This window comes from Pseudophryne corroboree, chromosome 6 (assembly GCF_028390025.1).
Source record: "Pseudophryne corroboree isolate aPseCor3 chromosome 6, aPseCor3.hap2, whole genome shotgun sequence".
NCBI lineage: Eukaryota > Metazoa > Chordata > Amphibia > Anura > Myobatrachidae > Pseudophryne > Pseudophryne corroboree.
Genome location: NC_086449.1, coordinates 288,845,810 through 288,872,815, shown reverse-complemented (window position 1 = coordinate 288,872,815; position 27,006 = coordinate 288,845,810). Strand labels below are relative to the sequence as shown.

General features: G+C 45.3%; 1 protein-coding gene across 1 annotated transcript in view; it reads right to left on the bottom strand.

Moving 5' to 3' along the window:
* The window catches only part of UNC13C (unc-13 homolog C), a 1,008,422-nt gene that overhangs the window by 780,588 nt on the left and 200,828 nt on the right, over nt 1–27,006 (bottom strand). The window contains exons 8-9 of the mRNA XM_063926117.1: nt 12,709–12,780; nt 8,571–8,790 (exon numbers count right to left, since the gene is read on the bottom strand). Of these exons, the coding sequence (XP_063782187.1) occupies nt 8,571–8,790; nt 12,709–12,780 (292 nt within the window). The remainder of the gene's footprint in view (nt 1–8,570; nt 8,791–12,708; nt 12,781–27,006) is intronic.

The window sequence follows — 27,006 nt, the reverse complement described above, 5'->3', positions numbered from 1 at the left end:
ATGTTCTATGTAAGAAAGGCAAATAACTGAAATGTAAGTAATGCATAATGTACATACTGCATACAGTAAGATAAAGCTTTCCTACTGCAGAATCACTGTACAATAGCATGTAACACACAGTGGCGTCACAAGGGTGGTGCGGACCGCACCCAGGTGTCCCTGGCAAGGGGTGACACCAAAATGCCGGCTCCTGCTCAGTGATAGGAGCTGTGTGCTGCATTGTAACAATACGTGCAGCACCCAGCTCCTGTCACCTCATAGGAGCCGACAGGTTCCACCATGAAGAGGGGATTAGCGGGCCTAGCATCCCGGAATAAGATTGGGGAGGGAGGCGTGAAGCAGCGGTCAGTGCTGTATATTGGCACCACCAGCTGCTATCACGCAACCATGTTAGAGACAGTACAGCGGTATTTTCAATTTTGTTTGGGTACACGAGCCAATCGGAGGTCGTGGACCAGCAGCAAATCAGGAGCCAGCGCTCCTCATTGGCTGCCAGTCCACAACCTCCGATTGGCTCGCAGACCCAGTCCAAATTTAAAATACTGCCGCGCTGTGTCTAATATGGCCACGTGATTGCAGGTGGCGGTGCCAAATGCCAATGCAATTTATACTGCTGACTGCTGCCACATGCCCCCACCCCATCCTATTGAAATACTGCCAGCACTGCATGGGTGATTGCAGCTGTCGGTCTCAATTTACGCTGCCACTCATGCCTCCCCTCTGCCGATCCGGGAAATCAAAAAGAAGACCAGCAGAAGGAGGATGGGGAGCAGGCAGCATTTCGCTAGAACTACCTCTCCACAGAACAGCTGCAGCAGCAGCAAAACAGTCAGCAGAGTAGAGCAGCTTCACCTGAAACCCACTGACCAGGTCTGCGAGCAGGTAAGCCACAAAGTGTAATGTGTGACTTCAGAAGGGTCCGGATTGCTCAGTCTCAGTGTCTCCTGTTACTACAGTACAGGTGGCGCAGACTCCGTTGTTACTATAGTAAAGGTGGCGCAGTCTCAGCAGTTACTATACTACAGGTGGCGCAGTCACAGCAGTTACTATACTACAGGTGGCGCAGTCTCAGCAGTTACTATACTACAGATGGCGCAGTCTCAGCAGTTACTATACTACAGGTGGCGCAGTCTCAGCAGTTACTACAGTACAGGTGGCGCAGTCTCAGCAGTTACTATAATACAGGTGGCACAGTCTCAGCAGTTACTATACTACAGGTGGCGCAGTCTCAGCAGTTACTATAATACAGGTGGTGCAGTCTCAGCAGTTACTATAGTATGGGTGGCGCAGTCTCAGCAGTTACTATACTACAGGTGGCGTAGTCTCAGCCGTTACTATACTACAGGTGGCGCAGTCTCAGCCGTTACTATACTACAGGTGGCGCAGTCTCAGCCGTTACTATACTACAGGTGGCGCAGTCTCAGCCGTTACTATAATACAGGTGGTGCAGTCTCAGCAGGTACTATAGTACAGGTGGCGCAGTCTCAGCAGTTACTATACTACAGGTGGCGCAGTCTCAGCAGTTACTATACTACAGGTGGCACAGTCTCAGCAGTTACTATACTACAGGTGGCGTAGTCTCAGCCGTTACTATACTACAGGTGGCGCAGTCTCAGCCGTTACTATACTACAGGTGGCGCAGTCTCAGCCGTTACTATACTACAGGTGGCGCAGTCTCAGCAGTTACTATAATACAGGTGGTGCAGTCTCAGCAGGTACTATAGTACAGGTGGCGCAGTCTCAGCAGTTACTATAATACAGGTGGCGCAGTCTCAGCAGTTACTATACTACAGGTGGCACAGTCTCAGCAGTTACTATACTACAGGTGGCGCAGTCTCAGCAGTTACTATAATACAGGTGGTGCAGTCTCAGCAGTTACTATAGTATGGGTGGCGCAGTCTCAGCAGTTACTATACTACAGGTGGCGTAGTCTCAGCCGTTACTATACTACAGGTGGCGCAGTCTCAGCCGTTACTATACTACAGGTGGCGCAGTCTCAGCCGTTACTATACTACAGGTGGCGCAGTCTCAGCAGTTACTATACTATAGGTGGCGCAGTCTCAGCAGTTACTATACTACAGGTGGCGCAGTCTCAGCAGTTACTATAGTACAGGTGGTGCAGTCTCAGCAGTTACTATAGTACAGGTGGCGCAGTCTGAGCAGTTACTATAGTACAGGTGGTGCAGTCTCAGCAGTTTCTATAGTACAGGTGGCGCAGTCTCAGCAGTTACTGTAATACAGGTGGTGCAGTCTCAGTAGTTACTATAGTACAGGTGGCACAGTCTCAGCAGTTACTATAGTACAGGTGGCGCAGTCTCAGCAGTTACTATAGTACAGGTGGCACAGTCTCAGCAGTTACTATAGTACAGGAGGCGCAGTCTCAGCAGTTTCTATAGTACAGGTGGTGCAGTCTCAGCAGTTTCTATAGTACAGGTGGCACAGTCTCAGCAGTTAGAATAATACAGGTGGCGCATTTTGTCAGTCCTGGGCCCCGTAAATTCCTTATGGCATCCCTGGGAGCTGGCACTGCAGCCAAATCAGTCTCCGTGGGAAGCCCGCAACTCCCAGATCCCCAGAATGATGGAAAATGGGGGGGGGGGGGGCATGCACTCTCCTGGGAGCACTGTCTGTGGGCAATTAAATTGTGGGCTGTGTGTGTGGGGGGGGGGGGGGGGGGTGGGTGACACCATTGGCCATCACACCGGGTGACACCTACCCTAGTGACGCCTCTGGTAACACATATATGTGGAATATTGATGTGAGGGAAAAATTATCTAAAGTTGTCTTTATTCCAAACATTATAGTAGGGATCACATCCAGGCACTGACTTGTCACCAAAACAGCCAGTCTGAGCTTCATATTATATATATTAGCAGTGCATACTGCACTACACATGTCCTGTTAAGGTGCCTATAAACACTGCAGCTGCTATCATACTGTATGAATAGCCCCATACCACATGGTACTTGGATGAAAAGTACCACCACAACTCCCAATAATGGTCCTCTGGATTATCAGGGATGGAAGGAATACAACCAAAAGATGATTGCCAGTGCCAAGCAATAATAGCCAGCTGTTTGTAGCAGTATACATCATATTACAGTAAATGTACAACAGTATAGTGAATTCACAAAACCTAATAAAGCAAGAACAAGATTTTATTCTAAATCACCAAAGAGATAAAAGATAAAGAAAAAGACTTCAAAAACTAAAAGTAATAAAGTCCCAGTGTCCCATTGTATCCATAAATAAGGTTGAACAGTATTTTAAAAGAAAATCAGAAAAGTTTAAGCTCCTGAGAGAGGTGCGGGGTGATCATATCATACAACCCATTAAGAACCTAGCAATCTGGTGGATCATTATGCAATAGGTAGTATCTATCCTTGTGTATCAATGCCTATTTCCCTATAGATTGTAAGCTTGTGAGCAGGGCCTTCCTACCTCTATATCTGTTTGTTTGTTTTACCCAGTTTTTTTCTATTACTGTTGTTCTAATTGTAAAGTGCAACGGAATATGCTGCGATATATAAGAAACTGGTAATAAATAAATAAATAAGGTGGTTGTAAATCCTAGGGATGGAAGCAGGTCAGACACTGATGTGATGTACACACGAATATGTGATTGCAGACATCTCCTGAGAACAGAGTGGGCCTGCTGTCAAGGTCACTGGACTGACCACCTAGGGCTCAAGAGCAAAATCAAGGGGATTTGCAGTGTGTATTCCGTGTGCTTTATAAATGAGGTCCTGTGCTTGTGAGGTTTAGAAGTGTAGATGAAACAACCGATGTTAGATTGGATTGTGTTGGCCACACTAGTAATAAAAAATATTCGCATTTTGCAAAAAAATATTATTTAAATTCTGACACATTTTAGATTTTGTCAGTATGTAATAACCTACAAAAGAAACATACTCGTTTAATGATTAAATTTTCTCCTCTAAGAAAACATATTTGTCTGATATCAAATAAAGGATCTCACTTAGGGATCCTGACCGGATCCCCTCCCTTAGGCCTGAACCCCAACAGAGGATATTCTATTAACTTTAGTGCAGGGTCCAAACCTGCTAAGCGAGTGCAGTATATTGTGTACTATATGACACACATTGTACCACAGCCCCTATACAGTATTTGTAGTCTGCAGATGGATTATACAGGCACCGGATTATCAGCATACTGACTTCCTTACTAGTAAAGAGAAAAGGAAAGGATGATTCTCTTCTAGTGCCTGACAGTTATAAAATGACACAGATTCCAGGCTAAACACAGATAAAATCTTTTCACATAACCATTGCTTCTGCGGTTGGGAAAATGATACATTCCCTATAACCTAATTTAGCAGCACTTTCATTTGTGTGTCTCGGTACTGGATAAAACATGAGCCATTTGTTACAATTTGAACCTGCTGAAACCTGTATTATTAATACTAAAAGACTACAATTTTTGCAAGATAGTTTTTTTCTGCTGCTTTTTAAGATTTGTGCTATGTACCAGCTACAATTATGTCCATTGCTAGAATGACGCTTTGACAGTGAAAACATGGTGATTTACCAGCCGCTCTTAGGAAGAGAAGTTCAGACAGCGCTAGATAGCACAGGCTGCATTATATTACCAGCATCTGTCTCTGGCTCCTCATAGGAAAAACAGCTTGTGGTCCTGTCAAACAGAAAACCTAACACACACACACACACACACACACACACACACACACACACACACACACACACACACACACACATACACATATATAAAGTTATAGTTAAACGCCAATTAAAGTAGCTGCAAACAACAAAAATCAAATGTTGCAAAGCTCATTCCATTCTAAATCTAAGGTACAATATAATCGGGTTGGGTTCAGGTGACCACCGTTTGGGATCCCGCGAGTGCAACAAAGGCTTTTGCGGGCTTGAGTGGGAATAGTCCCTTTCAGTCGGCATGACGACTGACGGGCAGGTAATCGGTCAGGATCCTGGCCTCGGTATAGTGACCGGCAGGCGTCACATAACTATATCCCGTATAATCTTGTGTAACTGCTAAGAAGCATTTCAAGTGGCCATAACTTTTCAGCCCATACACATCGGTCATATAATTTCCTCTTGCAGGAAACGTTCACGCTACTTACCCACTGGGTAAAACAGAAAGTGCAGTCAGCTGTGTCCACTGCCAGGAGGATATACAGATATAACAGCAGCTATTAGAGGGATCAATTATCTCTATGGTAAATGTGACCTCCATACTAACTTAGAGCCAAGAGCAGAACCACAGGATACCCGATATGCTGCATTTTAGGTGCATCCTACCCCTTACTGAGAAGAACAGAAGTTATATATAAAACACAGAGTAATAATCTACAAGTGACATCAACTACAGCTGACTGCAGATGGAACATCTTGATTTACATATTCAGTGCACATGTGGCATCCAATCTGCTGCTTTCTAGCAACATACTACTATCTACTGTGGAAAACAGGATAGAGTTGTATTGACTAGTTGACAAACAAATACAGCAGAATAACAACATAGTGGTGCTATTTGGAATTGTGATGACTGATGAGTAATTGTAAGCACAATTTTAATTATTATTATTAGTGATTTGCAAGACACCTCATACTCTGTGCTGTACAGTGGGGGAAGTAAGACATTCCTAAAACGGGCATACAAGGTAAATAAAATAAATACAGACATTTAATAAAAGAAGTAGTGAGGGTTGTGCTCATGAAACTGCTGACAATGTAATAAAAGGTAAAATAATATTGTCAACAACCTTGTGTTCATACTATTCTTTTATGGGTGTCCTATACAATAGCAGAAATACTTTGAGAAACTGTGTGTGTGTGTGTGTGTGTGTGTGTGTGTGTGTGTGTGTGTGTGTGTGTGTTTACTTATGATTTAACAACCACACCTGGCACAATTTATATGTGCTGTAAGATACAGCCAAGAGAACGGTGATAACTCAAAGTAATGGCATCTCTCATTGCTTTATTGATGCACTAAAAGTGTATTTGTAAATAACACAGACTAATACTAGGCAAATTCATCTCTAGGCTGCTTAATGGAGAATCAGGCATGTAGAACACTTCTTTCCAGCAATTACTATCACTCAAAGCCCAGATTACAGCACATGACATATGTTTATGCAATTATGACAAAGTAATCATTACTATGCCACCATTACAGCACATACAACCAACTAATTATTTCCTTGCAACTCTGGGGGTAATTCAGAGTTGATTGCAGCAGCAAATTTGTTAGCAGTTGGGCAAAACCATGTGCACTGCAGGGGGGACATATATAACATTTGCGGAGAGAGATTTGGGTGGGTTATTTTGTTTCTGTGCAGGGTAAATACTGGCTGCTTTATTTTTACACTGCAATTTAGATTTCAGTTTGAACACACCACACCCAAATCTAACTCTCTCTGCACATGTTATATCTGCCCCCCCCCCCCTGCAGTGCACATGAGTTTGCCCAACTGCTAACAAATTTGCTGCTGCAATCAACTCTGAATTACCCCCTCTACGTTTTGCCCAGAAACAGACAAATATCCTTAGGATAGACTGTCTGCTTTACAACATTCACATTCCAAGAGCAATACATCTCCCTGCAAATTCTTCAGAGAATGTGCCATTGTTTTTGAAGCACTCTGCAATGTGCAGGTCTTATGGGCTACTTGATTTAGCACAGATTATGTTGCAGGCTTACTGCTATCCCCAGAGGTCCCTACTCTGCCTCTATTGTGTATGCATGGACCCGATGCATGTGAAGTGGAGCCCTAGCTAGTGCTGTGTACAGATGTGTCCTCATAATCCTAGCTTCAACATGCCATGTGGCACAAGACACCCGGCGTCAGTGAGCCTTGCCAAGCGGTGCTGCGTAGAGACTTTTTTCTTGAAATTTGCATCTTATTCAGACCACAGGTGCAACAGAACACCATCCAATCTGTACCAGAGACACCGGGCTGCCACTCTAACAGCACAGGAATTTGTCTTTAATATGTGCAAAGTCGCAGATGTAGCACAACAGGACCTGGCATGGCAAAAATGCTGCAGCAGCTGCATCGTAGCACTTTGTACACAGATTCAGATCCATTCGCAGACAGATGTACAAGTGTCGCATATCAAATCAATTAGTGCAGCCTGGCTTAGTGATTTAATCACATCGGAATGTTACATTTGTGTGGCTTACCGCAAGCAGAGTTGAACGGGACGCTGAGAAGAGCTGTTTGGCACGACTGCGACAATATCGTACGAGGACACATCTGTATGTGCTGATACCATGTACACACAGAAGAAGCCTCAGGTCTGACCTTATGAGAGCAGGGTGGAGACCCAGGATTGTAGAGCAGCATCCACAAGACCTTTATCTAATTTTCCTATGCACTGTCCAATCCCTGATATAATGCGCATATGTTTCAGGACTATCCTTGTCTTAATGTTGTAATATGCTGTGCCAATTCTATGGTGTATCATATTTTATGTTACAGACAGATTCCCAAATTCAGTAACAATGTACCACCAACAACACGTTTTCAAGATTTCCGTCTATGAAAAGAGGTAGGATGTTTATCGACCCAGTCAGGCAGACTAAAGCTGTATACACACCGCAATGCTGTAAGCAACAATCTGATCAACTGTTCCATTATTTGGCCATTAAAAAAAAAATAAAAAAATCACTTAGAACAGTGTACACACTATTCTAGACATCATCTCAAAAGGTCATGCTCCAGGTCTCCTCTAATCACCGGTCTCACTGCTTTGTACACGATAATCGCCCCTGGGTTCTCCATATACACTGTAAGTAAGGCAGAGGTTCTCAAATGTGGTCCTAAAGGCACCCCAACATTTTAGATTTTAGGTATAGTCACGGCTCAGCACAGATAGTTAATTCAAATTGACTGAGTTGCTATTAAATCCCATGTGGCCAAGCATGGATAAATGTAATACCTGGACCTTTGTGGTGCCCAGAGGACTGCATCGAAAACCTCTGCTGTAAGATATCCAGATTGACCAGCCAAAAATAGTTTGATCAGCCCAGTTATTGCACAGTGTATAGACCATTTACTGTAAGTCATCTCTAAAGAAATCCTAAAAACATGAGCTGTTTGGGTGTGTGTGTGGACCATTATAAACACTGGTTTATAATGAATTTCATAGTAAACTCTGCGATTAAACTCAAGTTTGGCTCATTTACTATCTTTTGACTTCAGAAATGTAATTTTTCCCAACAACACTGACAATGACAGCAAGAAGAAAGCATAGCTACTGTTACTCTACTCATCATGGATGAATTTCCTCAAACTTTTTGTTGTGTTGGTTCTCTTCAGTCTAATGAGATATTCCCTACAGCACAGTGTGCTAGGCATCACAATGAGGTCAGCATTGATGGGTACAAATCTCACCACTGCTTACAATAGCGGATCCCATGGAATTTGACATCTGTGCAACAGTTACCACAACAGGAATTCTCAGCATAGGGGCTGTCAGATATTTCCTGTCACTTCCACACTAGGACAAATGTATTAACATAAAATAAAACATGCTCCCTGTGTTAGAAAAAAGGCATGAGGCACTCACTTTGCAAGCAGTCAGCGTTAAGGAGGTCTTGACATTTTTCATGACACTTGACGCCACACTCCGTGCATCTCATGCCTTGTCTTGCTATTCCCCAAAGCAGGCCTTCGCACTCGTAGCAGTATGTCGGTGTTGTTGCCGTCCATACTTCAAAGTTGTGAGGAGTAGTGGATGATATTGGATAAATAAGAGCTTGCAACGTCTTTTTGAAAACATGAGCTTTCTATTGTGTAAAACATGAAACGTGATTAGGATCAAACAGTGGTGCAGAAACATTCATCTGTGGAAACTCATCCAGTGTCAGAACTATATAATTAGTTTATGGCTAATATACAGCAAGTGAGGCAAAACATTTGTAAAAATGGAATTCTGCAGCTGAGCATAGTTTTCTGAACTAAACACTACATGAAATTCTGACAGTCTCATCCTAATAACATAATAATTCTTTACCCAAAGAAAAAGAAATAAAATAAAATAAATTCAAAGGTTACTGTACATGTAGACATATAGTTATGGATGCTGGAAAGGAATACCAAAGCTAATAGTATCCAAATATGTGTTTTCATTTCAATTAAAAAAGGTAGAATTATTTGTTTCTCATACACAGGTGTAGCCATCAAAGGAAAAATAGATAACGTGGGAAATAAGCAGCAGTCATCCTTATTATTCATATATTAAATTGAATGAGTTGTGGGAGATTATTAAGAATTGTACTGTTTATCAGCTGACTTTTTGGCATTTTTACATGGCATAAGAAATATTACACTTTTTGTTGATGATGCTGTCCTCACTAAGAGATACTCTAAGCAAAAGATAGCACAGTACATACATTTCATGCATAAACCATTTCACCAAGTCCACCTGCAATGGTTCAAACTAATTGTTTTTCTTTGCTGAATTTACTTGGTTCATAATTAATGGCAACTTATTAGTAATTAGTTGGGAAGAGTGGCAACAAACTAAATTAGATAATTTTAAAAGAATAAGCAACCGTCAATCATGGCAAATTTTACAAAGAACAAATATAACATAAAAAAAAGTTAGCACTATACCAAGATGCTGTAATTCTAAACATTATATTGTGACGATAAAATGTAATAATAGTTAAAACAGGTACAAAATATCTGAGTGCACATGCCCAATCACATGTACTTACAACGCCTATGTACACCATTTATACAATGATCCAGATGGAATACAGTAATATTAGTTTGCAAATCTTATGTGCTTGACTAAAGCCCTGTTTATGTACTTGCTAGCTCTGTGCCGTTTACCCACCTACCAAATAATTAGCTACAGTCTTAAATACAAATTGCATAAATATAAAAGATTGTGTACTACTCACTAATTTTATATGTACATATCTGTAACTGCTCACTTTTCATATGACAACTTGTTTTAGTGGTACTTTAAAAGATTATTAACTTAAGGGGCCCATACTGTACATCTGGCAGGTGTTTGAGTAATTTCCCTTTCTGACGATGCCTGGGTTAGGGGACCAGGGAAATCCAACATGTTGAAAATCCTCGATTCGATAATTCTGACCAAAAAATGATCAGGGTTGGCAACTCTAGGATTTAAAAAAAATGCATTTTTCTCCTGATTTCCTGTCAGATCGCCGATCTTTGGATCTGCATAACAGGAAATACGGCCTTAAATGTATGGCCCGCATTCGCCTTCCCTTGGGTCTAATATTAAACATTCTGTAGGAAAAAGGTGAGGTGCTTCATTTACATCTCAGCCAGGTGTCTACAAATAGTATTCATAGAGCCGGATTCAGAGGCGCATGCAATGTTGATGTCTGACACAGTGGAGCAAGTTTTTGGGCAATGCTTATGCGCCAATGCCACCCTGTGCATGAGCAGCGATTGAATTGCGCAGAGTAAGTGACAAGTAGTCAGAATTTGGGGGAGGTAATGGGGTGGACAGAAAAATGCAGGCATGTCTGTTCAGTTTTTTTGGGTATCCCTAGTCAGCCACTGCAAATTCCTTCGCAGCTGGAGAGGCCGCAGCGTCTTAGGACACCGCTCAGTTTGAGACATCATAGGGACATTGCTCAGAGGTCTGATGGTGCGGCAAATGTGCATCTGATGTTCCCGACATTTCTGCTTATGTATGTGAGCGGCTGATGTGAGACTCCGGCAGTGGGCGTCTCTGTGCACAAGATGCAACTGCGTACACCACTAAAATCAGGTCAATAGGGGGAGATTCAATAGTTTTTTTTAGGCGCTGGCCACTAGATGGCGCCCAACGGCAGCAATTCCACTGTTCTACCATTCAGGCTCGCTGGCACAGATATTTCTGCTCGCAGCCTCCTGAGATAGTGAGCAGAAATGTGCGAAAAGTATCCCACTTGGGTGCCCAAACATGACTTTTTTTGCATTGTTTGACTATTTTAGTCTGGTTTAGTAGCTTACTGTGGCTAAACCCAATACTTTTGGGCACTTAAAAAGTAAAGAGCTCCCGATTGGAGCAACAGATGAATTGATCTGATGGGCATTACTTTGGGCATTAAAAAAATAAATCTTTGAGTTGCCCCGATAGTCTGCAATCTGCAGATGTATAAAAGTTTTGAGCCACTTGGAAAAAAAATTACTTAGTTTGCCCAAAGTCCACTCTCCATGATCATGTACTGTATATAACAGTTAGCGGCGGAAGGTCGCGCCGGCTCCCGGCCATTGCTAGGCAGCGGGGCCGGCGCATCACTTCCGCCGCTGCCTCCCTGCTCCCGGCCGGTTGCCTAGCAACCGGAGACGCCGGGTGGTCGCCCGGCACTGCAGTCCCGGCTGTTACTAAGCAGCCGGGACGCTGCGCGCCAGCTAACAGCTGGATTAATCAGGATCTGGGGGCTGGGCTGCCTGCTGATTGGGCTGCAGGGGTTTTTTATGGGAGCCAGATTAGGACAGCCCCGCCGGTGATAGCTTCCTGTGGAGCATGTACCTGCTTTCAGCTACTACGTTCCAGCATCCTGTGTCCAGTTTTCCAGAATCCGGTCTTGGGGATCTGTTCCTGCCTCCAGTCGGGGAATCCTGAACCTTGAGCTTCCTGGGTCCTGGTTGCTCCTTGCGTGCACCTTCCCGGTGTCGTGAGTAGCGGCTCTGGCGCACCATACGGCGGAAGCCGTATTCTCTTTATTTTCTTGTCATTGTGTTTTCTGCGGAAGTTCCGCTACTGTAGTCCTTGCCGTACTAAGACGGGTTCATGTACGGCACTTGGGAAGCGTTACATTTGCTGTTTTTCCTGGCGGGCACGCCGCACATAAATTATTAATTTATTTTCTGTAGTCCTCTTCCATATTCTTGTGTCTGTTTTAGATAGCTTTTCCCCTTGTTCTCTCTCTGTCTCTGTTAACGCCTTGTCACCAACTAAGACCGGGGGGCATCGGCGTTCGGGCAGACCTAATCTGTCCATTCAAACGCGGCTGCCATGGGCCCAAGAAACCATAGTCTCGCAGGCGTTGACCGACCACTAGGGAGGGGTTTCCTGGTAGGGGTTGCTGCAAATCTCTGCCCAAACTGCAGCATCATGTTTCTGTACTCGGAACTCATCTACTGCCACCCTGTCTCTCGGGTTCCGAGCACGTTGAACATAACAATAGCAAAGAGAAGCATCAGACTTGGCTCAGTCTCTCTCCATTAGGGTCATTTTAAATTTGAGCTGTACATATAGGCCAAACTTGTTTGAGGAGTTCAGTTACCCCTTGTGCTCACCCTGAAATAGCATCATACAGTACAGCCTGATTCTGTACATAGATTCCTGTATCTTCACTAAAGAAGCCATGTATCAGAGCCTCATAAAAAAAATGAATAATAAATACAAAAACAATAGTATATTTGCTGTTCATCGATCTCTCCAGCATATTGGTCAGTTATTTGCCCATATGTCTTACTGAAGGGTTACATCATGTATTCTTTGACTCTGTATATGAATGTTTGTCTCTGTTTTCTTAAAGGGACAATATATAGACCATATTGAAAGGAAAAACATTTTGCTGTGAAAACCAAGTGGGTAGATGGGGGATTTGTGATTTTAACATGCCACAATTCACAAAGATTTACAGTATACAGTATTTGTAATCTGCCATGCATTTCAAAGACTAATTAAACAATGTAATGTATTACAATACCTGAAAATCACTTACCAGTTCCTCATTGTTGGCAGATGTCCGGATAACCATTGCAAGAGATATACCAGCTTTCCGCGCAGCCAATGTCTAGGTACAAACAATACATTATGACAACATTAACTCAACACTACATTATTTTGAAGTTGAAAGACACAGATTATTTTCCATACTGTCAAGCTTCAATTATTTAGTGTTACTAAATACATACAAAGTAGGTAAAGAAAGATTGAGTTGATAGTGTTCCACCAAACTTACCATAATAAGCAATATAAAAAAAAACTGGTTCCCAAGAACGATCATTTATAAAGACACGCTGACTCTAACTTCTGTTTATGCTGAGTGTTAGGATAACATCTACCTGCTTACTGTATGATATATCTGGTATCCGGATGATACTGTAAGTCGACCTTAATTAGGTCAACAGTCAATAGGTCAACCACTAATGTTCAACATGCATTAGGTCGACATGAACAAAAGGTCAACATGGTCATTAGGTCTACATGTAAAAGATCGACAGTGCTTATGGTCGACAGGTGCAAATGGTCGACACATACTTTACCATCCACGTGGACTATGATTGAGACACCTGAAGCAGAGAGAGAGAGACATCTGGAGCAGAGAGAGAGAGACATCTGGAGCAGAGAGACAGAGCGATAGACACCTGGTGCAGAGAAAGAAAGATGTGGAGCAGAGAGAAATAGACACCTGAAGCAGAGAGAGACAGAGAGAGAGAGAGACCTGGATCAAAGAGAGAGAGCGATACACACCTATAGCAAAGAGAGCGAAGTAGAGAAGAAAGAGAAAGAGACACCTGAAGCAGAGAGAGAGAGACCTGGAGCAGAGACAGCGAGTGACAGAGACACCTGGTGTAGAGAGAGAAACCTGGAGCAGAGAGAGAGAGATTGAGCAGAGAGAGAGTTGTAGAGCAGAGTGAGATAGACATAGAGCAGAAAGAGAGACACCTGGAACAGAGAGAAAGAGACCAGGTGCAGAGAAGAGAGAGACCTGGGACAGTTAGAGAGAGGCAGTGAATAAGGAAATTAATCTTGTGAGAGTGTAGAACGTGGAGCATAGAGAAAGAGGGATGTGGAGCACTGGGAGAGAGCAAAAGACTCCTGGGGCAGAGAAAGAGAGAGACACCTGGAGCAGAGAGAGAGAGAGAGAGAGAGAGCGCGCAAGAGACATCTGGGGCAGAGTGAGTGAAAGACACTTGAAGCAGAGAGAATGAGACATGGAACAGAAAGAGAGAGAGAGAGAGAGACACACTTGGAGCAAAGAGAATGAGACACTTAGAGCAGGGAGAGATATCTGGAGCAGAGAGAGATACCAGGGGCAGAGAGAGAGAGAAGGGCAGTGAATGAAGAAATTCATCTTGGGAGTGTAGGCAGTGAATGAGGGATGGTATAATGAGAAGCAGCACGGCAGGCAGAGCGGTACTGATGATGGGAGTGTGACAGGCTGGATGGAGTACACAGAACAACGGAGGGTAGGGGGGCTGACGGCTGTATGGGGGGCCCAATAAATGCCGGTGCTGGCCCCTTGTACACAAACACCTGCTCTGCTTACTTCACACCCGGCTGTAGCAGCTCCCGTTCTCTTTCTCCCAATCCTTCTGTGGTTCCGCCATGCCAATGGAGGAAGCATATCTGAACTGTCAGAACACTAGCACGGTCAGTGGCTCTCCTACCTCCAGGTCCCTGCACATTCCTTAAGTTTTACCAGCGGCTCCCCTCCGGACGCTGCTCTGACCGATAATTGCGCCATCCTCTTGGAGCGCATATGTCTGTTGCATGAGACACAATGCGTACCTCAGCTTGCTGCTTTGTGCCAGGGATCATGCCCTACTTTGCCAACCATTGTTACACCACTGCTGCCATGATGTTGCCACCAAATACCCCCTAGACGTGGAGCGTAGAGCAGCCAATGACAAGCAACAGCTACAGAACACCTCACACCACTGTTTGGCAGCATATTGAAAATCTCTTCAAGTACATGACTGGCAGCAGAAGCAGCAGGACTTCAGTGGGCGGAGCTTCAGGTGACAGGGGGACTCAGGAGTGGAAGAACCAGGGGGAGGTGCTTATCGCAGCCTGGGAGCGGAGTTTGGGGACACAGCTTTGGATGCTATGTAGGAGAAACTGGTCACAGTGGTCAGTCAGGTACAGCTGCAGATGGACTAAGGGTGCAGGGCATAGGCTTATTGTGGGCCTGGGGCGGGGATTGGGGTGACACGGAGAGTGGGTGGATGGTTGTGCAGGGCTGCAAGTGGCTTGGAAAGGATGGGCAAAGGTTTGGCAGGTTGCGACTGGGGGAATGCTATTAGTGATGACAGGAGAAACGTTTTTTGCCCTTGCCAACACTATCTGCGTTTCAGGAGATCCCGTGGGCCTATTTTCAGTGAGGGGCATGGAGCTGCAGCTCCATCCACCCCATTGTTTATCTGGCCCTGACAAGGCGGTAGCACTGACTTTAGTAGGTCTTACTGAAACATCAATTGTAATGCATACAGAAAGAGGTAATACAGTTTTTAAATATATCTACCGCATTATCAGTCTCACTTTTTTTTAAGATTTATTTTACAGGTGCCCCGCTCTCTACCTCCACCTCTGTCTTCTATGACATAAACAGGCTACAGTAGTCTTCTGACTGTTTACCATAGCTATCTTATACTTTGATTTAGGTTTGCAGTATAATAATGCATTGGAACAGCATATTCTACATAATACTTATCAAGATGTAGATGTGCCATAAGAGCTGCCACACACTTAGCCCATCAGAGCTCTGTCCAAACTGGCCAAAGAAGGTGGGCAAATTACTTGGTCATTTAATCCCTCTGAAAAATCCAGGCCAGATCACTTCTGGTCCGACTGGAGCCTTGTGCAGAAGATGAAAGCGAACATCTATGATGGCAGATCTGTGCCTACATTTACCAATAAACCCAAATAATGGCCATACAATTAGATTTATTATTAGCCATTGTGGATATTTGACAATGGTCTCATGTGCAGTGATATCAGGCTAACTGCCTGAAATTGTCTGGGATGGCATACCATAGGGCTAGGAAAGGTGATGCAGAGCATAACATAATGCTTAGATCTTCATAGGTTATCTATGGGAATGCTAGAAAAATGCAGGATGTGAAAACTCAATGCCTGATCTTTTTTTATGGCATAAACCTGGACCGAAATCTGCTGCTATATCTACAGTGCATCTGGAAAGTACTCACAGCGCTTCACTTTTTTCCACATTTTGTTATGTTACAGCCTTATTCCCAAATGGAATAAAATCATTTTTCCCTCAAACTTCTACACACAGTACCCCATAATGACAGTGTAATAAGTTTTTTTGAGATTTTTACAAATTTATTAAACATAAAAAATAAAATATAACATGTACATAAGTATTCAAGCCTTTGCCATGAAGCTTCATATTGAGCTCAGGTGCATCCTGTTTCCACTGATCATCCTTTAGATGTTCCTACAGCTTAAATTGAGTCCACCTGTGGTAAATTCAGTTGATTGGACATAATCTAGAAAGCTACACACTTGTTTGTATTAGAGATGAGCGGGTTCGGTTCCTCGGAATCCGAACCCGCCCGAACTTCAGCTTTTTTTACACGGATCCGAGCGACTCGGATCTTCCCGCCTTGCTCGGTTAACCCGAGCGCGCCCGAACGTCATCATGACGCTGTCGGATTCTCGCGAGGCTCGGATTCTATCGCGAGACTCGGATTCTATATAAGGAGCCATTTTCACACGTGCATTGAGATTGATAGGGAGAGGACGTGGCTGGCGTCCTCTCCATTTAGATTAGAAGAGAGAGAGTGAGATTGAGACAGAGACACTTGATTTACTGAAGCTTAGGAGTACTAGAGAGTGCAGAGTTTACTAGTGACTGACCACTGACCAGTGACCACCAGTGCAGTTTTATTTAATATAATCCGTTCTCTGCCTGAAAAAAACGATACACAGTGACTCAGTCACATACCATATCTGTGCTCAGCCCAGTGTGCTGCATCATCTATTTATAATATCTGACTGTGCTCACACAGCTTAATTGTGGGGGAGACTGGGGAGCAGTTATAGGTTATAGCAGGAGCCAGGAGTACATATTATTAAAATTAAACAGTGCACACTTTTGCTGCAGGAGTGCCACTGCCAGTGTGACTGACCAGTGACCTGACCACACTGACCACCAGTATAGTATACTATATTGTGATTGCCTGAAAAAGTTAAACACTTGTCGTGTGACTTGTGTGGTGTTTTTTTATTCTATAAAAAACTCATTCTGCTGACAGACAGTGTCCAGCAGGTCCGTCATTATATAATATATACCTGTCCGGCTGCAGTAGTGATATATATATATTTTTTATATCATTATTTATCATCCAGTCGCAGCAGACACAGTACGGTAGTTCACGGCTGTAGCTACCTCTGTGTCGGCACTCGGCAGTCCATCCATAATTGTATACCACCTACCCGTGGTTTTTTTTTTCTTTCTTCTTTATACATACTACATCTCATTATCATCCAGTCTATATTAGCAGCAGACACAGTACAGTACGGTAGTCCACGGCTGTAGCTACCTCTGTGTCGGCACTCGGCAGTCCATCCATAATTGTATACCACCTACCCGTGGTTTTTTTTTTCTTCTTTATACATACTACATCTCATTATCATCCAGTCTATATTAGCAGCAGACACAGTACAGTACGGTAGTCCACGGCTGTAGCTACCTCTGTGTCGGCACTCGGCAGTCCATCCATAATTGTATACCACCTACCCGTGGTTTTTTTTTCTTTCTTCTTTATACATACTACATCTCATTATCAACCAGTCTATATTAGCAGCAGACACAGTACAGTACGGTAGTCCACGGCTGTAGCTACCTCTGTGTCGGCACTCGGCAGTCCGTCCATAATTGTATACCACCTACCCGTGGTTTTTTTTCTTTCTTCTTTATACATACTACATCTCATTATCATCCAGTCTATATTAGCAGCAGACACAGTACAGTACGGTAGTCCACGGCTGTAGCTACCTCTGTGTCGGCACTCGGCAGTCCATCCATAATTGTATACCACCTACCCGTGGTTTTTTTTTTCTTCTTTATACATACTACATCTCATTATCATCCAGTCTATATTAGCAGCAGACACAGTACAGTATGGTAGTCCACGTCTGTAGCTACCTCTGTGTCGGCACTCGGCAGTCCGTCCATAATTGTATACCACCTACCCGTGGTTTTTTTTTTCTTTCTTCTTTATACATACTACATCTCATTATCATCCAGTCTATATTAGCAGCAGACACAGTACAGTACGGTAGTCCACGGCTGTAGCTACCTCTGTGTCGGCACTCGGCAGTCCATCCATAATTGTATACCACCTACCCGTGGTTTTTTTTTCTTTCTTCTTTATACATACTACATCTCATTATCATCCAGTCTATATTAGCAGCAGACACAGTACAGTACGGTAGTCCACGGCTGTAGCTACCTCTGTGTCGGCACTCGGCAGTCCGTCCATAATTGTATACCACCTACCCGTGGTTTTTTTTTTCTTTCTTCTTTATACATACATACTACATCTCATTATCAACCAGTCTATATTAGCAGCAGACACAGTACAGTACGGTAGTCCACAGCTGTAGCTACCTCTGTGTCGGCACTCGGCAGTCCATCCATAATTGTATACCACCTACCCGTGGTTTTTTTTTTCTTCTTTATACATACTACATCTCATTATCATCCAGTCTATATTAGCAGCAGACACAGTACAGTACGGTAGTCCACGGCTGTAGCTACCTCTGTGTCGGCACTCGGCAGTCAGTCCATAATTGTATACCACCTACCCGTGGTTTTTTTTTCTTTCTTCTTTATACATACATACTACATCTCTTTATCAACCAGTCTATATTAGCAGCAGACACAGTACGGTAGTCCACGGCTGTAGCTACCTCTGTGTCGGCACTCGGCAGTCCGTCCATAATTGTATACCACCTACCCGTGGTTTTTTTTTCTTTCTTCTTTATACATACATACTACATCTCTTTATCAACCAGTCTATATTAGCAGCAGACACAGTACGGTAGTCCACGGCTGTAGCTACCTCTGTGTCGGCACTCGGCAGTCCGTCCATAATTGTATACCACCTACCCGTGGTTTTTTTTTCTTTCTTCTTTATACATACATACTACATCTCTTTATCAACCAGTCTATATTAGCAGCAGACACAGTACAGTACGGTAGTCCACGGCTGTAGCTACCTCTGTGTCGGCACTCGGCAGTCCATCCATAATTGTATACTAGTATCCATCCATCTCCATTGTTTACCTGAGGTGCCTTTTAGTTGTGCCTATTAAAATATGGAGAACAAAAATGTTGAGGTTCCAAAATTAGGGAAAGATCAAGATCCACTTCCACCTCGTGCTGAAGCTGCTGCCACTAGTCATGGCCGAGACGATGAAATGCCAGCAACGTCGTCTGCCAAGGCCGATGCCCAATGTCATAGTACAGAGCATGTCAAATCCAAAACACCAAATATCAGTAAAAAAAGGACTCCAAAACCTAAAATAAAATTGTCGGAGGAGAAGCGTAAACTTGCCAATATGCCATTTACCACACGGAGTGGCAAGGAACGGCTGAGGCCCTGGCCTATGTTCATGGCTAGTGGTTCAGCTTCACATGAGGATGGAAGCACTCAGCCTCTCGCTAGAAAAATGAAAAGACTCAAGCTGGAAAAAGCACAGCAAAGAACTGTGCGTTCTTCGAAATCCCAAATCCACAAGGAGAGTCCAATTGTGTCGGTTGCGATGCCTGACCTTCCCAACACTGGACGTGAAGAGCATGCGCCTTCCACCATTTGCACGCCCCCTGCAAGTGCTAGAAGGAGCACCCGCAGTCCAGTTCCTGATAGTCAGATTGAAGATGTCAGTGTTGAAGTACACCAGGATGAGGAGGATATGGGTGTTGCTGGCGCTGGGGAGGAAATTGACCAGGAGGATTCTGATGGTGAGGTGGTTTGTTTAAGTCAGGCACCCGGGGAGACACCTGTTGTCCGTGGGAGGAATATGGCCGTTGACATGCCTGGTGAAAATACCAAAAAAATCAGCTCTTCGGTGTGGAAGTATTTCACCAGAAATGCGGACAACATTTGTCAAGCCGTGTGTTCCCTTTGTCAAGCTGTAATAAGTAGGGGTAAGGACATTAACCACCTCGGAACATCCTCCCTTATACGTCACCTGCAGCGCATTCATAATAAGTCAGTGACGAGTTCAAAAACTTTGGCCGACAGCGGAAGCAGTCCACTGACCAGTAAATCCCTTCCTCTTGTAACCAAGCTCACGCAAACCACCCCACCAACTCCCTCAGTGTCAATTTCCTCCTTCGCCAGGAATGCCAATAGTCCTGCAGGCCATGTCACTGGCAATTCTGATGATTCCTCTCCTGCCTGGGATTCCTCCGATGCATCCTTGCGTGTAACGCCTACTGCTGCTGGCGCTGCTGTTGTTGCTGCTGGGAGTCGATGGTCATCCCAGAGGGGTAGTCGTAAGCCCACTTGTACTACTTCCAGTAAGCAATTGACTGTTCAACAGTCCTTTGCGAGGAAGATGAAATATCACAGCAGTCATCCTGCTGCAAAGCGGATAACTGAGGCCTTGACAACTATGTTGGTGTTAGACGTGCGTCCGGTATCCGCCGTTAGTTCACAGGGAACTAGACAATTTATTGAGGCAGTGTGCCCCCGTTACCAAATACCATCTAGGTTCCACTTCTCTAGGCAGGCGATACCGAGAATGTACACGGACGTCAGAAAAAGACTCACCAGTGTCCTAAAAAATGCAGTTGTACCCAATGTCCACTTAACCACGGACATGTGGACAAGTGGAGCAGGGCAGGGTCAGGACTATATGACTGTGACAGCCCACTGGGTAGATGTATGGACTCCCGCCGCAAGAACAGCAGCGGCGGCACCAGTAGCAGCATCTCGCAAACGCCAACTCTTTCCTAGGCAGGCTACGCTTTGTATCACCGGATTCCAGAATACGCACACAGCTGAAAACCTCTTACGGCAACTGAGGAAGATCATCGCGGAATGGCTTACCCCAATTGGACTCTCCTGTGGATTTGTGGCATCGGACAACGCCAGCAATATTGTGTGTGCATTAAATATGGGCAAATTCCAGCACGTCCCATGTTTTGCACATACCTTGAATTTGGTGGTGCAGAATTTTTAAAAAAACGACAGGGGCGTGCAAGAGATGCTGTCGGTGGCCAGAAGAATTGCGGGACACTTTCGGCGTACAGGCACCACGTACAGAAGACTGGAGCACCACCAAAAACTACTGAACCTGCCCTGCCATCATCTGAAGCAAGAAGTGGTAACGAGGTGGAATTCAACCCTCTATATGCTTCAGAGGTTGGAGGTATACAATTGAGCACGATATAGGAGGTGGAATGCACCTGTCTCAAGCGCAGTGGAGAATGATTTCAACGTTGTGCAAGGTTCTGATGCCCTTTGAACTTGCCACACGTGAAGTCAGTTCAGACACTGCCAGCCTGAGTCAGGTCATTCCCCTCATCAGGCTTTTGCAGAAGAAGCTGGAGACATTGAAGGAGGAGCTAACACGGAGCGATTCCGCTAGGCATGTGGGACTTGTGGATGGAGCCCTTAATTCGCTTAACAAGGATTCACGGGTGGTCAATCTGTTGAAATCAGAGCACTACATTTTGGCCACCATGCTCGATCCTAGATTTAAAGCCTACCTTGGATCTCTCTTTCCGGCAGACACAAGTCTGCTGAGGTTGAAAGACCTGCTGGTGAGAAAATTGTCAAGTCAAGCGGAACGCGACCTGTCAACATCTCCTCCTTCACATTCTCCCGCAACTGGGGGTGCGAGGAAAAGTCTCAGAATTCCGAGCCCACCCGCTGGCGGTGATGCAGGGCAGTCTGGAGCGACTGCTGATGCTGACATCTGGTCCGGACTGAAGGACCTGACAACGATTACGGACATGTCGTCTACTGTCACTGCATATGATTCTCTCAACATTGATAGAATGGTGGAGGATTATATGAGTGACCGCATCCAAGTAGGCACATCACACAGTCCGTACTTATACTGGCAGGAAAAAGAGGCAATTTGGAGGCCCTTGCACAAACTGGCTTTATTCTACCTAAGTTGCCCTCCCACAAGTGTGTACTCCGAAAGAGTGTTTAGTGCCGCCGCTCACCTTGTCAGCAATCGGCGTACGAGGTTACATCCAGAAAATGTGGAGAAGATGATGTTCATTAAAATGAATTATAATCAATTCCTCCGCGGAGACATTGACCAGCAGCAATTGCCTCCACAAAGTACACAGGGAGCTGAGATGGTGGATTCCAGTGGGGACGAATTGATAATCTGTGAGGAGGGGGATGTACACGGTGATATATCGGAGGATGATGATGAGGTGGACATCTTGCCTCTGTAGAGCCAGTTTGTGCAAGGAGAGATTAATTGCTTCTTTTTTGGGGGGGGGTCCAAACCAACCCGTCATATCAGTCACAGTCGTGTGGCAGACCCTGTCACTGAAATGATGGGTTGGTTAAAGTGTGCATGTCCTGTTTTGTTTATACAACATAAGGGTGGGTGGGAGGGCCCAAGGACAATTCCATCTTGCACCTCTTTTTTCTTTTATTTTTCTTTGCGTCATGTGCTGTTTGGGGAGGGTTTTTTGGAAGGGCCATCCTGCGTGACACTGCAGTGCCACTCCTAGATGGGCCCGGTGTTTGTGTCGGCCACTAGGGTCGCTTATCTTACTCACACAGTCAGCTACCTCATTGCGCCTCTTTTTTTCTTTGCGTCATGTGCTGTTTGGGGAGGGTTTTTTGGAAGGGACATCCTGCGTGACACTGCAGTGCCACTCCTAGATAGGCCCGGTGTTTGTGTCGGCCACTAGGGTCGCTTATCTTACTCACACAGTCAGCTACCTCATTGCGCCTCTTTTTTTCTTTGCGTCATGTGCTGTTTGGGGAGGGTTTTTTGGAAGGGACATCCTGCGTGACACTGCAGTGTCACTCCTAGATGGGCCCGGTGTTTGTGTCGGCCACTAGGGTCGCTTATCTTACTCACACAGTCAGCTACCTCATTGCGCCTCTTTTTTTCTTTGCGTCATGTGCTGTTTGGGGAGGGTTTTTTGGAAGGGACATCCTGCGTGACACTGCAGTGCCACTCCTAGATAGGCCCGGTGTTTGTGTCGGCCACTAGGGTCGCTTATCTTACTCACACAGCTACCTCATTGCGCCTCTTTTTTTCTTTGCGTCATGTGCTGTTTGGGGAGGGTTTTTTGGAAGGGACATCCTGCGTGACACTGCAGTGCCACTCCTAGATGGGCCCGGTGTTTGTGTCGGCCACTAGGGTCGCTTATCTTACTCACACAGCATCCTCGGTGCAAATTTTAGGACTAAAAATAATATTGTGAGGTGTGAGGTATTCAGAATAGACTGAAAATGAGTGGAAATTATGGTTTTTGAGGTTAATAATACTTTGGGATCAAAATGACCCCCAAATTCTATGATTTAAGCTGTTTTTTAGGGTTTTTTGAAAAAAACACCCGAATCCAAAACACACCCGAATCCGACAAAAAAAATTCGGTGAGGTTTTGCCAAAACGCGGTCGAACCCAAAACACGGCCGCGGAACCGAACCCAAAACCAAAACCCGAAAAATTTCCGGCGCTCATCTCTAGTTTGTATAAGGTCCCACACGTGCAGTGCATGTCTGAGCACAAACCAAGCATGATGTCAAAGGAATTGTCTCTAAACCTCCGAGACAGGATTGTCTCGAGGCACAAATCTGGGAAAGGGTACAGAAAAATATCTGCTGCTTTGAAGGTCCCAGTGAGCACAGTGGCCTCCATTATCCGTAAATGGAAGAAGTTCGGAATCACCAGGACTCTTCCTATAGGCCCTACACACTGGCCGATTTTTGGAAAGATATGAACGATCTCGTTCATAAATGAACGAGAACTCGTTCATATCTTTCAGTGTGGAGGCTCCAGCGATGAACGATGCGCGTCCCCGCGCTCGTTCATCGCTGGTCTCCCGTCGGCTGTGCATGCAGGCCAATATGGACGATCTCGTCCATATTTGCCTGCACTTCAATGCAGCCGCGTGACGGGGGGAGTGAAGAAACTTCACTCCCCCCGTCACTGCCCCCCCGCCGCCGGGTCGCTCGTCGGCCGTATCCGCCGTCGGGCAGCTCGGCGGCGGATCGGCTAGTGTATAGGGCCCCCTAGAGCTGGCAAGCCATCTAAACTGAGAGATCAAAGGAGAAAAGCCCTAGTCAGGGAGGTGACCAAGAACCCGATGGTCACTCTGTCAGAGCTACAGCATTCCTCTGTGGAGAGAGGTGAACCTTCCAGAAGGACAACCATCTCTGCAGCAGTCGACCAATCAAGCCTGTATAGTAGAGTGGCCAGACAGAAGCCAATCTTTAGAAAAAAAATAGGATTTTAGTACCTACCGGTAAATCCTTATCTCTTAGTCCGTAGAGGATGCTGGGGATGCTTCAAGAACCATGGGGTATAGACGGGATCCGCAGGAGACATGGGCACACTATAAGACTTTGAATGGGTGTGAACTGGCTCCTCCCTCTATGCCCCTCCTCCAGACTCCAGTTATAGGAACTGTGCCCAGGGAGACGGACATTTCGAGGAAAATGATTTATTTAATTATTTTAAACTAAGGTGAGATACATACCAGCTCACACCACTAACACGCCGTACACCATGGCATTCAACAACAACGCATGCAACGGCATGACCAACAACAGTCACAGAGTGACTAAACTCAATGCAACATGAGCGTAACTATAAGCAAACTGCAGATATAGCCTGCACTGGGAAGGGCGCCCAGCATCCTCTACGGACTAATAGAAAAGGATTTACAGGTAGGTATTAAAATCCTATTTTCTCATACATCCTAGAGGATGCTGGGGATGCTTCAAGAACCATGGGGTTTATACCAAAGCTTTAGAACGGGCGGGAGAGTGCGGATGACTCTGCAGCTCCGATTGACCAAACAAGAGGTCCTCCTCAGCCAGGGTATCAAACTTGTAAAACTTCACAAAGGTGTTTGAACCCGACCAAGTAGCAGCTCGGCAAAGTTGTAACGCCGAGACCCCCCCGGGCAGCCGTCCATGATGAGCCCACCTTCCTGGTAGAATAGGCTTTCACCGATTTTGGTAACGGCAATCCTGCCGTAGAATGAGCCTGCTGAATCGGATTACAAATCCAGCGCGCAATAGTCTGCTTAGAATCAGGAGCCCAATCTTGTTAGGAGCCCACAGGAAAAACAGAGCTTCTGTTTTCCTAATCTGCGCCGTTCTGGTGACATAGATCTTCAAAGCTCTGACCACATCGAGAGACTTTGACTCCGCCAAGGCGTCAGTAGCCACTGGCACCACAATAGGCTGGTTAACATGAAACGATGAAACAACTTTTGGCAGAAATTGCTGACGAGTTCTCAACTCCGCTCTATCAGCATGGAAAATCAAATAGGGGCTTTTGTGAGACAAAGCCGCCAACTCAGACACTCGCCTTGCAGACGCCAAGGCCAACAACATGACCACTTTCCAAGTAAGGAATTTTAACTCAACCTTGCGCAAAGGTTCAAACCAATGTGATTGCAAGAATTGCAACACCACATTAAGGTCCCATGGTGCCACTGGGGGCACAAAGGGAGGTTGGCTATGCAGCACGCCTTTCACGAAGGTCTGAACTTCTGGAAGGGAGGCCAATTCTTTTTGAAAAAAAATCGATAAGGCCGAAATATGTACTTTAATAGAGCCTAACTTTAGGCCCGCATCCACACCTGCTTGTAGGAAATGGAGCAACCGCCCCAGGTGAAATTCTTCCGTAGGAGCCTTCTTGGATTCACACCAAGACACATATTTCCTCCAAATACGGTGGTAATGCTTTGCCGTTACTTCTTTTCTAGCCTGAAGAAGTGTAGGAATGACTTCACTGGGAATACCCTTTCGGGCTAGGATTTGGCGCTCAACCGCCACGCCGTCAAACGCAGCCGCGGTAAGTCCTGATACACGCACGGCCCCTGTTGTAACAGGTCCTCCCGAAGAGGAAGAGGCCAGGTATCTTCTATGAGCAACTCCTGAAGATATGGATACCATGTCCTTTTTGGCCAATCTGGAACAATGAGGATCGTTTGAACCCTTGTTCTTCTTATAATTTTTATCACCTTTGGAATGAGTGGAAGTGGAGGGAACACATAGACCGACTGAAACACCCACGGTGTCACTAGAGCGTCCACCGCTATCGCCTGAGGGTCCCTTGACCTGGAACAATATTTCTGAAGTTTCTTGTTGAGGCGGGACACCATCATGTCCACTTGAGGAACTCCCAAACGACTTGTCACTTCTGCAAAGACCTTTTGATGAAGACCCCACTCTTCTGGATGGAGATTGTGTCTGCTGAGGAAGTCTGCTTCCCAGTTGTCCACTCCCGGAAAGAAGACCGCTCCCAGAGCGCTGGCATGTCTTTCCGCCCAGCGAAGAATCTTCGTGGCCTCGGCCATCACTGCTCTGCTCTTTGTTCCACCTTGGCAGTTTATGTACGCCACTGCTGTCACGTTGTCTGACTGAATCAAGACCGGCAGACCTCGAAGAAGGTGTTCTGCTTGCAGTATGCCGTTGTGGATGGCTCTTAATTCCAGAATGTTTATGTGTAGACAAGCTTCCTGACTTGACCACTTTCCCTGAAAGTTTCTTCCCTGTGTGACTGCTCCCCAGCCTTGGAGGCTTGCATCCGTGGTCACCAGGATCCAATCCTGAATCCCGAACCTGCGTCCCTCCATAAGGTGAGAACTGTGCAGCCACCACAGAAGGGAAATTCTTGTCCTGTGAGATAGAATTATTTTCCGGTGCATGTCCAGGTGAGACCCTGACCACTGGTCCAGCAGGTTCCACTGAAACACCCTGGCATGGAACCTGCAATCTTTTATGTCGACCGACACCATAAAATCCCCCTCCTCCAGATTGGAGATCACTGCTCGTAGAGACTCCATCTTGAACTTGATTTTTTTTAGAAAGAAATTGAGGGATTTTAGGTTTAGAATTGGTCTGACTGAGCCATCCGGCTTCGGGACCACGAACAGGCTCGAATAAAAAACTTCCCCCTGTTGAGATGGGGGTACCGTGACAATCACTTGATTTTGACACTTTAGTATCGCAGCGCTTACTATCTCCCTTTCTGGAAGAGAAGCTGGCAAGGCCGATTTGAAAAATCGGAGAGGGGGCACGTCTTGAAACTCTAACCT